Source organism: Pseudophryne corroboree, chromosome 1 (assembly GCF_028390025.1).
Source record: "Pseudophryne corroboree isolate aPseCor3 chromosome 1, aPseCor3.hap2, whole genome shotgun sequence".
Classification (NCBI taxonomy): domain Eukaryota; kingdom Metazoa; phylum Chordata; class Amphibia; order Anura; family Myobatrachidae; genus Pseudophryne; species Pseudophryne corroboree.
Genome location: NC_086444.1, coordinates 919,185,677 through 919,203,421, shown reverse-complemented (window position 1 = coordinate 919,203,421; position 17,745 = coordinate 919,185,677). Strand labels below are relative to the sequence as shown.

The 17,745-nt window shown below is 45.1% G+C and overlaps 1 protein-coding gene across 8 annotated transcripts in view; it reads right to left on the bottom strand.

Moving 5' to 3' along the window:
• Window positions 1-804: 804 nt before the first annotated feature.
• The window catches only part of JADE1 (jade family PHD finger 1), a 212,423-nt gene continuing 195,482 nt past the window's right edge, over window positions 805-17,745 (bottom strand). For all 8 annotated transcript variants that reach the window (XM_063920341.1, XM_063920339.1, XM_063920337.1 and 5 more), the window contains exons 9-11: window positions 14,327-14,848; window positions 12,846-12,966; window positions 805-6,461 (exon numbers count right to left, since the gene is read on the bottom strand). In XM_063920341.1, the coding sequence (XP_063776411.1) occupies window positions 5,596-6,461; window positions 12,846-12,966; window positions 14,327-14,848 (1,509 nt within the window). In that variant the 3' untranslated portion in view covers window positions 805-5,595. The remainder of the gene's footprint in view (window positions 6,462-12,845; window positions 12,967-14,326; window positions 14,849-17,745) is intronic.

Genomic DNA, 17,745 nt, shown 5'->3' with positions numbered 1-17,745 from the left:
AAAAAGTCAGATTGAGATGAGTGAGCTGAGAGCAGGAGACGGAGGAGCAGCGGGGAGAGCAGGAACCCAGTGGCAGCGTCCACCCGGCTCCAGCAAGCGAGGTCCCGCTTGCTGGAGCCGGGTGGACGCTGCCGTGAGCCTCCAGTTGTTACGCTGCTGCAGCCGCTGCTCCCCCCATCTCCTCCTCCCCCGTCTGCTCCGTCTCCTCCGCTGCTCTCCTACCCCGTCGCCGCAGACATCTCTTCTCCCCCCCCTCCCCCCCGCTGACATCACCTCCTCCCAGTGCCGCCGACAGCTTCCCCCGCTGCTGACAGCAGCAGGACATGACAACGGGAGGGTAAAATCCGACAGTCGGATTTGGCTGCTCTTTTGATTAGGAGCTGTCGGGTCCATTCCGACAACTGCATGTCGGAATGGTCCTGACTCTTATTGAATATACCCATATATTGTTATTGTTCTTTTACAGAAACAGAGTCTCAGATATTATTAACTAACCTGACTGCTACCCATACCCCATCTTCCGTTCTTACTGGCTTCACTTCAGCTGTTAGAAATAGAATTTCCCAGTTATTCAATGATATCATTCAAATCCGGACTTTAAGACACAAACTGGCTGCATATCACTGCCTGCAATTCCATTATCTCCATGTCAAAGTTCCCCTCCAAAGAAAAAGCAGATGAATTTGACACGGACAGACATAATGCACATTGAAAGTACTGTTGAACTGGCAGGACATATTTTAATTGTAGAATCTAATATACCACATATAATGGAACCTTAATGAATTGGAAACGACAAAAGACTTGAAATCGTTTTGCAAAATGTACAGCATTTATTCACATACAGACAAAAAGGCACAAGTCTACATATTATCTGCGCTGAAAAAATAAAGCTGGCTTTAACTAGCTTATAAATACTTAAATAAAAGTGAAGAGAAGCAGGGAAAGCAAGAATAGTAGCATTAATGAGTCCAGGAAATGGCCAGAATTCTTGTATCTCACAGGAAAAACAAATTGCACACATTCTGTCAGAGGCTAGGTTAGTAACAAGACAACGTTACATCACTTTTTAAAGGGAAGATACAATTACAGATATAAACCTGTATATTTAGTAATTTACCTTTTAAAACTATGTAGCTAATGACAAAAATTATTATTTTAATGAAATGGTATTGGAATACATGTCAGTATAACAAAGTAAATTAATTTTGACTTTGCATTGTAGCGGGTACCAATAATGTGGTGGCTTACGATACCCATGCAGAAAATAATTAAAGGACACGTGTCACAAGGCACCACCTCCTCCTAGTTAAACTGTGGGGTGCCGCTCCTAGAACCGTCTTCATTTTTGAAATTCACACCTGCAAAATCTGATTTTCCCAGGTATGGGAAAGTCAAAATTGCTAGGTGGGTGCACCAGCTAGACCTTAGCACGTATCCAGTTGATGAATTGGTTTAATAAACACAGCCACTTGAGACTTCACCATCGAGAACTCTAACATTTCAGGTCTGTATCTTCAAACAATGTGAGTAGAACCCCACAGTTCTATTAGTTGAAAAGCAAACACCTGCCTTTAAACATACAATTCATGACTGACCTCATATTGTTGCCACTACATTGGAGTTCTAGAAAAGACATCTGTAACAGTGGCATATGGTTTGCCCATAGACTGGTCCTGCTCAGTCTACCGTTACATTGTAATACTATAAAGTAGCATGTAGGTCTGCTACATAGCAGCCCTTAACTTAATGCAGCACTTTTTAAACTGACAAATGCTTAATGGCAAAGTTCCAACTACCATCAACCTTTGCCACAAAAGCCTCAAATCACAAAGTGTTGATGGTAAATATGCAGTCTAAAACAAACTAGTAGGATTCATCATACTTCAAATAACATACGGCAAGCCTTGGTGACCCGTGGCTCACTAAGTATAGCTGAAGTAGCATTTAATTCCCTCCAACATCTAAGTGTGTTAGAAGTTGTTATGGGCACCTATAGTGCCACATGTTGTGCTACAAATTGCTAGTCACACTGAGAGAATGATTACTGGTAAAAGTTACAACAACTTTAAGCCTTGCACTAGGATGATCTATAGAACTTATGTGGAATATTTACAAAAAATTATAATTCATGAAAAGTGCAGTGTCCAGAAATGCTTCACTAGCCATAGTGCCAAGATTGTGACATGCAGCACAGATTGCGACAATGTCCCTTTATATTGGTTCTACTGTCTTTCAATCTATATACACGAATTCTCACAGACCAGCCAATGGAAACTCTGCGCGTCACAGGTACCTCCCTGCTGGTTTTGGGTGGCACCTTGTACTTGTATATACTGAAACCAGGCCAGACAAGTATGTCCTACAGAAGAAATGCATTTCAAAGGTTACATTTTCCTTTAAAAAAATTAATTAAATCTTGGATTATTTCTAGTCTAAAAACAAAACAAAAATGAAATTATAATTTAATGAATCCTTTTTGCAAAGGACAGTCATAGACAAACAATATCTGGTATATAGCAAGTTTAGATTTCAAAGCAGTCACATTGTTTTAGGTGCAAGTTTATTAGGTGGCCATCCGTAAACAAATAATGGTCACTACTTAACTGACCCTCATCCTCTTTAGAGATAGAAGCGTTACAGTGTAGTTTTACATGTATATCCACCAGCTAGCTAATAAAAGACAATACAATTTGCATGTCCGTTCTAACATTGCTGGAAGAGGACAAGACACCCCTATAATCAGTGGCCACACCAGAAGTCCGTCTGCAGTCTGTGTTATTAGCCTGACAGTTACCGACACACATTCATAAAACATAGTTCAAGGTAGTTGTAAATCACTTCTGTAAGACGAGAACTGCACACTATAACTCTAAAGCAGCCCATTTATAGACATGGGCCAGTGGAGTGCTCTTATGTAACCAACATTTTCCAACACTAATCTTTATCCTGTTTTATTCTGTATAAATGTGTTCCAGTGACTTGTAAACTGCTGACCGGTCCTAAGCTGGAAGCACTAAGGGAGGAAAACTAGTGGTAGAGCAAGGGTGTTAGAGCTTTAGCAGAAAGCAAACACGCCAAAGTCACTGCATAGTGTTCATATGTAGCCTCCTGTATTATGTACACATCATAGAATATGAGAACGCTGAAATTATCTTGAGCTGGATATTGGAATATAAACAGAGAAGACATAGTGCAAATTACCAGAGTAAGTCAGTGTCAAGACAGACTGCACATCTGACAAGTTCCAGAAATGGCTTTGGAAAAAAGAGACAGACATTTTCCATTTTACTAGTGCAAATCATTTACTACAGAAATGCACTTACTCATCCAAACTCCTAAAACAAAGTACATAGAGTGAGGGACAGTTATTAAAACTTCTATGCAGAAAATAAGGTAGAGAAGCTGGGTAGCAGTCCATTTTCTGCAAAGATACCTGTACAACAGTGTTCCCTAATGTCCCCAGTCATATAGAGAAACTATGCAGCATCACAAAGCTGAATGGAGTTCAGAGATTGTCGTGATCAGGGCTGACAGACAACTGACCGGTTGTGTAAAACAAGAAGAAATACAACCTAAAACAAAGCATTCCGTGCATTACGTTCAATCTTCATCAAATAAAGATTGGGCTATTAGAGTATTTTAGAATTAAAGGAAGAGGTCACCTTGTGTTTCGGCCTGCTTATCGGAGATTGCAGAGCCCTATGTTTTGTCTGGGTGAGGAAATGATCTTGTTGTATTACATATGAGAAGCCAGACAGTGAAATAGAGCAGAATGGGTATTAAGAGATCTTTATGTGATGTGCCGCCCACACAGGCACCAATCATATACAGTATAAAGCACTGAAAGGAGCATAAGACAGACATTCTCTTTTTGCTACATTCTTCATCATTTGGATGTGCCCTAATGGTGCCCTTCATGTGTCTGACCAGCTACACAGCATACCTGGCATCTGATGTTTCCAGGAGTGTGATCCTATCTACTATTATGGGAAGAGTTGGCTTGGAAGACCAAATATGTGAAGGCCCAGCCATAACCTGGCTAAGTCACATCACTTATTCGTAATGCTTCTCAACACAGTACAATAGCTTTCTATTGTGTGAGCCTAGATTCAAAGTACCAAACAACTGTGACTCAAGGAAAAGGTAGGTCACCATTGTTTATACCCTCATATCTAAAGATTCCTCCCATGCTTTAGAGCAGATAAACATAAGTTTCTAACTTCAAGCACTGCACAGGTTATTACTCCAAGCTGAATTGCACACGTCGGGGTGGTTTATTTGGTTTTCTTTTGGGAGGAATAGCAATATGCAGTCTACATACTTTTCGGACCATCTGCTCAAGTTAGGCCAACCTTTTGTAGAATTTCCTTTTATAAAAATGTGGCCACTACAGGTGCATAGGAAACAAGAGGGATCATCTGATCCCCATTTCCTTACTAGTGCTCTGCTACCCTTGGGATTGGCTCTGCTACCCTTGGGATTTTGAAAGGTGATCCATTATTACTACATAGGCTACAAACAAAAGTGAGATTGGAATGTATGTTATATCTGTAGAGACACATGTTCACCAATACACAAGAGCATGGTTGTCAGTATTGTGTACACATATTTGCATTAGGTACAACCCTGGTCACCATCCTGTAAGCTTTACTACAAAGTGAAGCTTTACAGACCCAGAGACTCATGTCAGTCATACTTCAGCTTTAGTGTTAGGATCCAACACTTATTGGGCTCTTCAGAAAATAGTGCCCACTGTATGTCAAGCAAGCTTCCAATATACCAGGCCACAGTGTTGTGTGCCCGTACCGAGATGTTCTGGTTGTGCTTTTCCAACCAGGCATGGCATAAATACATCAAGCCAAAGAATTCATCTTTTACAAATAACTGGTGGCATACCAATCCCCAACGTGCCTGGTTGTCTTTTGCTACACCAGGGCTAGGATGGGGAAAGTATAGACAGCTCATTAGTATAGGTGTACAGTGTAGAGCTTTATTTTGAGGAAGGTGTGCTCCCTTTAATTCCAGTTCCCCAAACAAGTGCAAAATGTATCACACACCCACAGGGTGGTTCTTCTCTCCTATACATTTCATTATATTGCTAATATCTACCCCACATGAATAGCCATTGTGCTAACATAACATCTTAACAGGCAAACGTAAAAAAGTTACTTAAGACCATGCCTGGATTCCAGACCAAGTGCAAGGAAATGTAACGGGCCAGAAGAGTAAGTTGGAGTACCCAGAGACCAGACTTTGTGTATCACTCCAAAAGCTCTTCATTGTGCTTACAATGAACTAAAGAAAGCACTTCCAGTGCAGCCTACCCTCAACTTGTAAACCTGCCGGTTGGATACACTTAGTGCCCCACTTTAACAGATACAGGACATTGCGTTTTCAGCTAAATGAGGAAGAAAATATTCTTGGTGGGAAGAAAGTCCTGGATTTTCAAGTGCAAGTAAACACACTGGAGCAAGTAAATGAAGAGCTGGCTATTGACTTGTCAATTTACAAATGTTATAAAGAAGCCTTCCTTGCGTCCTGCAAACAATTGTATCCAACTGTATTCAGTCTGAGCTCAACAGTCTTGTCCAGTCAAGACGCTAATATGCTTCTCCTAATAATGTCTGTCTCATACCCTCTACTCATGTTGCTGCTGGATGAGAGCCTTTGTAGCGGACATTTCTCTGTTGATTCTGTTTCAGAGTCGCTCATTTCTGCATCAGGGATGTAGCCATCATTGTCACTGACTAGCTTCAGTTTGTCTTTTGTCCTATCGTTTGGCGACACCAGTCCTAAGTACTGGCAGTTTGTGTCCGGCTGACAGGTTTCCGCTTTTTGCTGCTGTCTCTCTCCTTTCTTTGGAATTCGGAATCCCCCCCAGTTTTTCACAGGGCTTGTAGGCACTTTTACGGAAGTCTGGTTGCAATGGATTTTGATTAGGGAGCCACTGAACCTAGGCAAGCGGTTTCCAGCAGTGGGCTTCTTTGTGGCTACAGCAGTTGTTTTACCACCACATTGGCTTGGGGTCCTCTTGTTTTCAAACTGCTTTTCGGTCAGCTCTGTGGGCCGAAGAGTTTTATGGTGCTGTTTGTGAGGCTTCTCTTTGAGCTCTGCTTTTACAATGTCACAATGAGAACGGCTGTCCCGTCTTTTCCTGTGCTCTGGCAAGCTGGTCCCATTCTTCTGCTGAGCTGGTGGCATCTTGGTAATAGTAGAATCAGCAGATGCCGTTTCCCTCCTTTTATCGGAGAAGCTGGACCGAGACAGCAGTGGTTTCATGGTGCTTAGTGATCTCTCTCTGTCTCTGCTCTTTTTGTGGGACATTTTCATGGAGTGTCCCAAAGATGAGCCCAGCTGTTTCCTAAAGAAAGCAGAGTGCCACTTCAAATCCTCAATTTTTGGAGCATCCGGGTCAGATGGATGGGTATTAAAGAGTAGCACGGTATCCGAAAAGGCACCTGGTGAAGAAACACAATGTAATATTGAGCTGTGATAACTTTAAAAAAAAACCCAGATCAGTTCAGAGAATAGATGTTTACAACTTGAAATGCAAAGCCTGGAATTTACCATTTCCTCCCTAATAGTTTATACTCCTTCAGATATTCCAGCACAAATAAGACTGCTCCTATTGGTTGCCTAAGTAGTAGGTGGGCACAAGACCATGAACTCAGTTTGCATCATGTGATCTGTGTGAGCAGTCTGTCATTCCCAATGGATGACAACAAACAAGAACAGTATAGCAAAGTACCTATGGGTACCATTATCTATGGAAAATTGTAGGGAGCAATAGGTGGTGAAAAAAAAAATAAGATTTTACTCACCGGTAAATCTATTTCTCATAGTCCGTAGTGGATGCTGGGAACTCCGAAAGGACCATGGGGAATAGCGGCTCCGCAGGAGACTGGGCACAACTAAAGAAAGCTTTTAGGTCACCTGGTGTGCACTGGCTCCTCCCACTATGACCCTCCTCCAAGCCTCAGTTAGGACACTGTGCCCGGACGAGCTGACATAATAAGGAAGGATTTTGAATCCCGGGTAAGACTCCTACCAGCCACACCAATCACACCGTATAACTCGTGATACTATACCCAGTTTAACAGTATGAAAACAACTGAGCCTCAACAGATGGCTCAACAATAACCCTTTAGTTAACAATAACTATGTACAAGTATTGCAGACAATCCGCACTTGGGATGGGCGCCCAGCATCCACTACAGACTACGAGAAATAGATTTACCGGTGAGTAAAATCTTATTTTCTCTGACGTCCTAGTGGATGCTGGGAACTCCGAAAGGACCATGGGGATTATACCAAAGCTCCAAAACGGGCGGGAGAGTGCGGATGACTCTGCAGCACCGAATGAGAGAACTCAAGGTCCTCCTCAGCCAGGGTATCAAATTTGTAGAATTTTGCAAACATGTTTGCCCCTGACCAAGTAGCAGCTCGGCAAAGTTGTAAAGCCGAGACCCCTCGGGCAGCCGCCCAAGATGAGCCCACCTTCCTTGTGGAATGGGCTTTTACTGATTTAGGATGCGGCAGTCCAGCCGCAGAATGCGCCAGCTGAATTGTGCTACAAATCCAGCGAGCAATAGTCTGCTTAGAAGCAGGAGCACCCAGTTTGTTGGGTGCATACAGGATAAATAGCGAGTCAGTTTTCCTGACTCTAGCCGTCCTGGAAACATAAATTTTCAAGGCCCTGACTACGTCCAGTAATTTGGAATCCTCCAAGTCCCTAGTAACCGCAGGCACCACAATAGGTTGGTTCAAGTGAAAAGCTGATACCACCTTAGGGAGAAACTGGGGACGAGTCCTCAATTCCGCCCTATCCATATGGAAAATCAGATAAGGGCTTTTACATGACAAAGCTGCCAATTCTGACACACGCCTGGCTGAAGCCAAGGCCAATAACATGACCACTTTCCACGTGAGATATTTTAGATCCACGGTTTTAAGTGGCTCAAACCAATGTGATTTTAAGAAACTCAACACCACGTTGAGATCCCAAGGTGCCACTGGAGGCACAAACGGGGGCTGAATATGCAGCACTCCTTTCACAAACGTCTGAACTTCAGGTAGTGAAGCTAGTTCTTTCTGGAAGAAAATCGACAGAGCCGAGATCTGTACCTTAATGGAGCCTAATTTCAGGCCCATAGTCACTCCTGCTTGTAGGAAATGCAGAAATCGACCTAGTTGAAATTCCTCTGTTGGGGCCTTTTTGGCCTCACACCAAGCAACATATTTCCGCCATATGCGGTGATAATGCTTTGCAGTTACATCTTTCCTGGCTTTAATCAGCGTAGGAATGACTTCCTCCGGAATGCCCTTTTCCTTCAGGATCCGGCGTTCAACCGCCATGCCGTCAAACGCAGCCGCGGTAAGTCTTGGAACAGACAGGGCCCCTGCTGCAGCAGGTCCTGTCTGAGCGGCAGAGGCCATGGGTCCTCTGAGATCATCTCTTGAAGTTCCGGGTACCACGCTCGTCTTGGCCAATCCGGAACCACGAGTATTGTTCTTACTCCTCGTTTTCTTATTATTCTCAGTACCCTTGGTATGAGAGGCAGAGGAGGGAACACATAAACTGACTGGTACACCCACGGTGTCACTAGAGCGTCCACAGCTATCGCCTGAGGGTCCCTTGACCTGGCGCAATATCTCTCTAGTTTTTTGTTTAGGCGGGACGCCATCATGTCCACCTGTGGCCGTTCCCATCGATTTACAATCAGCGTGAAGACTTCTGGATGAAGTCCCCACTCTCCCGGGTGGAGGTCGTGCCTGCTGAGAAAGTCTGCTTCCCAGTTGTCCACTCCCGGAATGAACACTGCTGACAGTGCTAGTACGTGATTTTCCGCCCATCGGAGAATCCTTGTGGCTTCTGCCATTGCCATCCTGCTTCTTGTGCCGCCCTGTCGATTTACATGGGCGACTGCTGTGATGTTGTCTGACTGGATCAGTACCGGCTGGTGTAGAAGCAGGGATTTTGTCTGACTTAGGGCATTGTAAATGGCCCTTAGTTCCAGAATATTTATGTGTAGGGAAGTCTCCTGACTCGACCATAGTCCTTGGAAGTTTCTTCCCTGTGTGACTGCCCCCCAGCCTCGAAGGCTGGCATCCGTGGTCACCAGGACCCAGTCCTGTATGCCGAATCTGCGGCCCTCTAGAAGATGAGCACTCTGCAGCCACCACAGTAGAGACACCCTGGTTCTTGGAGACAGGGTTATTAGGCGATGCATCTGAAGATGCGATCCGGACCATTGGTCCAACGGGTCCCACTGAAAAATTCTGGCATGTAACCTGCCGAAAGGAATTGCTTCGTAAGAAGCCACCATCTTTCCCAGGACCCGCGTGCAGTGATGCACCGATACCTGTTTTGGTTTCAGGAGGTCTCTGACTAGAGATGACAGCGCCTTGGCTTTCTCCTCCGGGAGAACACTTTTTTCTGGACTGTATCCAGAATCATACCCAGGAACAGTAGACGTGTCGTCGGAACCAGCTGTAATTTTGGAATATTCAGAATCCAACCGTGCTGGTGTAGCACCTCCTGAGATAGTGCTACTCCCACCAACAACTGCTCCCTGGACCTCGCCTTTATTAGGAGATCGTCCAAGTACGGGATAATTAAAACTCCCTTTCTTCGAAGGAGTATCATAATTTCCGCCATTACCTTGGTAAACACCCTCGGTGCCGTGGAGAGTCCAAACGGCAGCGTCTGGAATTGGTAATGGCAATCCTGTACCACAAATCTGAGGTACTCCTGGTGAGGATAGTAAATGGGGACATGCAGGTAAGCATCCTTGATGTCCAGGGATACCATGTAATCCCCCTCGTCCAGGCTTGCAATAACCGCCCTGAGCGATTCCATCTTGAACTTGAATTTTTTATGTATGTGTTCAAGGATTTCAAATTTAAAATGGGTCTCACCGAACCGTCCGGTTTCGGTACCACAAACAGTGTGGAATAGTAACCCCGTCCTTGTTGAAGTAGGGGCACCTTGATTATCACCTGCTGGGAATACAGCTTGTGAATTGCCGCTAGCACAGCCTCCCTGTCTGAAGGAGTAATCGGCAAGGCAGATTTTAGGAACCGGTGGGGTGGAGACGCCTCGAATTCCAGTTTGTACCCTTGAGATACTATTTGCAGGATCCAGGGATCCACCTGTGAGCGAGCCCACTGATCGCTGAAATTTTTGAGGCGGCCCCCCACCGTACCTGGCTCCGCCTGTGGAGCCCCACCGTCATGCGGCGGACTTGGAAGAAGCGGGGAAGGACTTTTGCTCCTGGGAACCTGCTGTTTGTTGCAGCCTTTTTCCCCTACCTCTGGACAGAAAGGACCCGCCTTTTCCACGCCTGTTTTTCTGAGTCCGAAAGGACTGTACCTGATAAAACGGCGCCTTTTTAGGCTGTGAGGGAACATGGGGTAAAAATGCTGACTTCCCAGCAGTTGCTGTGGAAACTAGGTCCGAGAGATCATCCCCAAATAACTCCTCACCCTTATAAGGCAAAACTTCCATGTGCCTTTTTGAATCTGCATCCCCTGTCCACTGGCGAGTCCATAAACCTCTCCTAGCAGAAATGGACAATGCACTTATTTTAGATGCCAGCCGGCAGATCTCCCTCTGTGCATCTCTCATGTATAAGACTGAGTCTTTTATATGCTCTAAGGTTAGCAGAATAGTGTCCCTGTCTAGGGTGTCAATATTTTCTGACAGGGAATCTGACCACGCAGCGGCAGCACTGCACATCCATGCTGACGCAATAGCTGGTCTAAGTATAATGCCTGAGTGTGTATATACAGACTTCAGGATCGCCTCCTGCTTTCTATCAGCAGGTTCCTTGAGGGCGGCCGTATCCGGAGACGGTAGTGCCACCTTTTTAGACAAACGTGTGAGCGCTTTATCCACCCTAGGGGGTGTCTCCCAACGTGACCTATCCTCTGGCGGGAAAGGGAACGCCATTAGTAACTTCTTAGAGATTACCAATCTTTTATCAGGGAAAGCCCACGCTCTTCACACACTTCATTTAATTCTTCTGATGGGGGAAAAACTACGGGTAGTTTTTTCTCCCCAAACATAATACCCTTTTTAGTGGTACCTGGGTTTATATCAGAAATTTGTAACACCTCTTTCATTGCTTCAATCATGCAACGAATGGCCTTAGTGGACATTAGACTAGACTCATCGTCGTCGACACTGGTGTCAGTATCCGTGTCAACATCCGCGTCTGCCATCTGAGGTAGCGGGCGTTTTAGAGCCCCCGATGGCCTTTGAGACGCCTGGACAGGCACGAGCTGAGAAGCCGGCTGTCCCGCATTTGGCATGTCGTCAAATTTTTTGTGTAAGGAGTCGACACGTGCACGCAATTCCTTCCATAATTCCATCCACTCAGGTGTCTGCCCCGCAGGGGGTGACATCCCTTCTATAGGCATCTGCTCCGCCTCCACATCATTATCCTCATCAAACATGTCGACACAGCCGTACCGACACACCGCACACACACAGGGAATGCTCTAACAGAGGACAGGACCCACAAAAGCCCTTTGGGGAGACAGAGTGAGAGTATGCCAGCACACACCAGAGCGCTATATAATGCAGGGACTAACTGAATTATGTCCCCTATAGCTGCTGTTATATATACTGCGCCTAAATTTAGTGCCCCCCCTCTCTGTAGTGTAGACTGCAGGGGAGAGCCAGGGAGCTTCCTTCCAGCGGAGCTGTGAGGGAGAAATGGCGCCAGTGTGCTGAAGGAGATAGCCCCGCCCCTTTTTCGCGGACTTTTCTCCCGCTTTTTTATGGATTCTGGCAGGGGTAATTATCACATATATAGCCTCTGGGGCTATATATTGTGGTATATTTGCCAGCCAAGGTGTTTTTATTGCTGCTCAGGGCGCCCCCCCCTAGCGCCCTGCACCCTCAGTGACCGGAGTGTGAAGTGTGTATGAGGAGCAATGGCGCACAGCTGCAGTGCTGTGCGCTACCTTGGTGAAGACTGATGTCTTCTGCTGCCGATTTTCCGGACCTCTTCTTGCTTCTGGCTCTGTAAGGGGGACGGCGGCGCGGCTCCGGGACCGAACACCAAGGCCAGTTCCATGCGGTCGATCCCTCTGGAGCTAATGGTATCCAGTAGCCTAAGAAGCCCAAGCTAGCTGCAAGCAGGTAGGTTCGCTTCTTCTCCCCTTAGTCCCTCGCTGCAGTGAGCCTGTTGCCAGCAGGTCTCACTGTAAAATAAAAAACCTTATTATATACTTTCTTTTTAGAAGCTAAGGAGAGCCCCTAGTGTGCATCCAACCTCGGCCGGGCACAAAATCTAACTGAGGCTTGGAGGAGGGTCATAGTGGGAGGAGCCAGTGCACACCAGGTGACCTAAAAGCTTTCTTTAGTTGTGCCCAGTCTCCTGCGGAGCCGCTATTCCCCATGGTCCTTTCGGAGTTCCCAGCATCCACTAGGACGTCAGAGAAATATGATCTATGATCCAGTTAAAAATAAAGGGATACATGCAATTAGTAAAAGGAAAATACAGCACAAACGTTTATTTATCCTTTTTTTTTTTTTTTTTTTAAAGGGGAGGAAGGGACAGTTTAACGAATAAGAGGCACGTTTTATCTACGGAGGTCACTATACAACTAAGCAGGGGTATCAAGAAGGGCCCGATTATATAGATTTCCTCACTTCATCTTTGTTCCGGATAACACATGGTTTTTAGGAGAATAAAAAACGGCCACATTCACTAAGCACGTGCACTATATTTGGGAAGTCACATTATGTCCCGATAGGGCTCACCCCCTTTCGGTGTTACATTAATCCTATTCTCAGTAGAATAGTGTGTTTTATTAGAGAACAAGTAACATACCGCCACTTCCTCTGTCCTGATCCATGAGTTTTGTGTAAAGATTAAATATTTGCTCCTGAACTTTGCAAACAGAGCGCTTCATCTTTTCCCTTCTGGTCACCATGTAAGTAAGATTGCGTACCTAAAGTAAAGCAAAAACAGGAAAAAAAAACCCTGAGTGTTGGAAACAGCAATTGTTTAGCACATAGGATTCATCTTGACTTCACTCCAGAATCCTTCTTTGCTCCATCAGGTTTTGGCACGGTTCAGCGAGCACACAGGCAACAACTAGAGCCATGTAACAGGATACAGTGGATAAACATTACAGGGCGAGAGTCTACATTGGTGCTGTGCAGACAAGGCCTAATGTACCATATTTTTCTTCCTCTAATATGCTTTCATTTACTTAATATTAGCATAAACCTTGAATGGTTTTTGGTGTTTTAACCTAGACAGTGTGCATTTCATACCATATAATGCTGACGTATTTCTCTCTATCCGATTTCTGCCTGGTGACTTGCCAATAATATTCTGGCAATATCAATAATAAACAGCAGACTAGATGGGCCAAGAGGGTCTTATCAGCCATCAGATTCTATGTATTAAGCAGCTACTGTCCAGGGGTCTTATTTGTAATATATATATATTTTTTTACAATAAAATGTATGTACATGGTGCAAGTGATGATCATGTGACTGAATAAATATGCATCGCTCAGCAAAACCCAAACTCCTGGGAACTATAAAAGGTGGTGGACCTGCAGAAACCTTTATATCAATAACTTACATCTTATATAGGAGATTTATGCGAGACAAACACCAGTTGGTCAATAACTTACATTTTACTTGCCAACTTTAAATTTAATAACATACAGTGATCCGCAAAGGGTACTGGAGAGAGCAGAGATTACACGGTGGGGTGTAATAATTTGCAGACAACAAAGACCAACTTGAGGTCCATCAACCACCAGTAGCTGACACTGCGGCAATACAATCTGCCAACATTGGAAATGTGTGCTTCCAATACAAATATTATTAGAATAGTATATTGGACCCAACACCTCAGTCTCTGCCCCTGTCTGCTGTTCTAACACCCCCCCCCCCACCCCCAGGGCTCAGTCACAGCTCAACCTCCTTAACTACAACAACTCCCCTTCCCTCCACCCCGTCGCTTTGTTCGCCCCTTCCCCAATAGTTGCCCTGTTCCCTGCAGCCGGTCCTTGTCATCTGGGTCTGTCCTCTCTCACTCGCAATGGGAGCCAATGGGGCACGTGCCCAGGCTTCCACTGCGCATGCATTGAGGAGATGAAACAGACCTTCTAAAAGTATTATACATATGGTGTGTCCTATTGGATGGATACTTTCTGTACATAGAAAAATGTAAATGAAACGAAGTAATATAAGGAGAAACGTGCAAAAACGTTATTAAGTGTTTGCATTGTTTTCCCACACATTATAAGAGTAAAAATGGCCAGAATCAACAGAATACAGAACATCTCTCACCCTTTCCAGATCCTGCCTCAGGTGAGTGAATAGCTGCAGCCGACGTATGAGAAAGTCTTGTTCTCTCTTTGCCAAGTTATCTTCTTCATCCTTCTTGGGCGTTATGAGCGGTTTGTTGAAGTTGGCTTTCCTTTTAAGCTTCCAGTACTGGTAGATGAACTCTGTGACATCGTCTGTAATATGCAGGGCCTGACTCACATCCTGTACATTGACAAATGTATAGAAGTCATCCTCAAGCTGCTGGAGTTTCAGCTTACGCTGGCTCCCATGCTTGGCCTCCTGTTGGGAGGCACCTAGGCCCTGTAAATTATCCAAGCAGGCAGGAGAAGCTTCGGCTGTCCCGCTCAATTCACTGGTGCTCTCGCTAATGTGATCATCTTCTGATTTTTTGCCTGTACTGTGCTTTGGGCAGTAAGACTTGAATTTTACTTCATCTTCTTCTGTTAGTATGGTCTTCATCTCCAGACCATGATCAAAGGCGCACGTCACATGAAAGGCTGTGCGACAGTTTTTAACGGAACACTAAAAGCAAATGGGAAACGGTAACAAATTCAGGATGCCAGATTAATATAAAAACAAATTAAATGTGGTATATACACAACACGCAACAGTCTTAGATGGTGGTCACACAGGACTATACAAAGTAGCCAAAAACAGAGAATAAATTCACAATTTAATATTAATAATGAATATCATAGAAGATAGATTTTACTATTATTTTTTTCCCATTATTTTCACGGCTTTACAGGGGTTCAGTAGCAGCATATAGAGGGGAGGGAACACGCAGCAACATTACAAAAGTACAAAGGTGATTACAAGCAGTAGGTTGGTTATAGACAATAGAACTATAATCTGCAGTTTACATAACATGGGGTTCACAACCAAGGAGAAATTACATTCTTAAGGGATTAGGGAGAAGTGGCAGAGTGAGCAAGTGTAGATATTAAAGCTTTGGGTGTGGTGGAATGGAAGGCCACAATTGGTGTGGTTGAATGGGATGTGACAGAAGTCAGCTGGGCTATCCCTGACATGGTCACATATCATGCGACATTGTCTGACCAGCGAATTAAGAAACTGTTGCAGAACGGACCTCCACCTTCACCCCAGCAGTGATAGTGATGCAGCATTCTCTGAGCGCAGACATCACTGCTAAATTTGTGCACCAGAATATCAGGTGAACTCAAATTCCCCTGTGAGCGCTCTCCCAACAATCTCTGCACACTGAGTGCAGACATAGGTAGTGGGACTGATGATCAGATAAGTCCCCCCATCCTCACCATGTGACCTGCTCTACTGCACTCTGCACGAGGGGGAAGGTGGAAAGGTTAATCACAGGGTGAAGGGCATCTATGCCCCCTGGGAGAATCTATAAACACTGGGGAGTTAATTTTACAGACACTAGAGGGGTGGGAGGTTCTACTTACACAACATTTACTACCACTGGTGGTGGTGGGGGAATTCTTATTGCCACTGGAAATGGGGTGGTGGGTAACATTACACTGGGGACCTAAGCACACTGTGGGTGCTTTTCACTAAAATATTAAATATGGGTTTGACTAATTTACAAAAAAAAAAAAAAAAAAAAAGGACATGATTTTAGGTCACTTTTGATAATATCTTCAGTGAAGTGGTCCAGGGTATGTTTAAAGGCTGGAATATTGGGAGTCATTTTGTCCGACTGAAAAGACATTCCAGATGTAGGAATTAATGCACATGTAGGGAACATCGTACAGAGTCAATTCAGTCGTGAGAAAGGAGCAGAGGTGTAAATGCAAAACAAAAAAAATATTGGATTTTAATACCTACCGGTAAATTCTTTTCTCGTAGTCCATAAGGGATATTGGGGACAGATTAGTATGATGGGGTATAGACGGGTCCAAAGGAGCCAGTGCACTTTAAATTTCTTCAACTGGGTGTGCTGGCTCCTCCCCTTTATTACCCTCCCACAGGCAGAATAGGTAAAACAGTGCCCGAAGGAGAAATGACATACTTGAGAGAAGGAACATAACAACAATAAGTGTGGTGAGATGTACACACCAGCACATAATATAACCGGGCCAGCAACGGCTGGCAACAGAAACAGCTGAACAGGTAACACATAACAGAGAACTTGCAGAAAGTCACCGCACAGAGGCGGGCACCCAATATCCCTTATGGACTATGAGAAAAGGATTAACCGGTAGGTTTTTAAAATCCTATTTTTCTGTAGCATCCATAAGGGATATTGGGGACAGATTAGTACGATGGGGATGTCCCAAAGCTTCCAGACCGTGCAGAGACATCTGCAGCACCGCCTGCCCAAACTGGGTATCCTCTTAGGCCAGGGTATCAAATTTGTAGAACTTCACAAAGGTGTTCTTCCTCGACAGGTGGCAGCTCGGCACAGTTGGAGAGCCGAGACTCCACGGGCAGCCGCCAGGAAAAACCCACTGATCTTGTAGAGTGGGCCTTTAGAGACTTAGGAACCGGCAAGGCTACCGACACATAGGCCTGCTGGATAGTAAGCCGCATCCAACGAGCAATGGACTGCTTTGAAGCTGGGCAACCCTTTTTCTGTGCATCATACAGAATCCGTCTTTCTGATCTGAGCCGTCCTTTTGACATATATCTTCAAGGCTCGCACTGCATCCAATGCCTCTGGAGGGGCAGAAGAGCCAGAACTGGACGGAATCACAAGAGGTTGATTCAAGTGAAATGCAGAGACCACCTTCGGCAGGAACTGCTGTCTAGTCCTGAGCTGTTGCTCTGTTCTTGAAAACCGGCAACGGCTGGTTTCTTAGGCTTACCTCTGGAGCCTCTAGCAGGCGTTGGAGGCACCCCTGGCTCTAGATCGAAATCTGGAGGACCAAAAGGACTGAGTAGACGGTACTGGGTAGGTGGAGCCCCTGAAGGGAGAAACATGGATTTCCCAGCAGTAGCTTTGGAGATCCATGCGTCCAACTCACCTCCGAAGAGACATACCCCTGTGAAGGGAAGAGATTCCACATTACGTTTGGAGTCAGCGTCTGCAATCCACTGATGCAACCATATGGCTCTACGTGCAGACACCGCCATAGCAGTGGTCCTAGCATTAATACTGCCAACCTCTTTAAGGGTCACAGAGGACTCTTGCCGTCTCCTGAATGTGTTTTAGGAAAATAAGAATTTACTTACCGATAATTCTATTTCTCGGAGTCCGTAGTGGATGCTGGGGTTCCTGAAAGGACCATGGGGAATAGCGGCTCCGCAGGAGACAGGGCACAAAAGTAAAGCTTTTACAGGTCAGGTGGTGTGTACTGGCTCCTCCCCCTATGACCCTCCTCCAGACTCCAGTTAGGTACTGTGCCCGGACGAGCGTACACAATAAGGGAGGATTTTGAATCCCGGGTAAGACTCATACCAGCAACACCAATCACACCGTACAACTTGTGATCTAAACC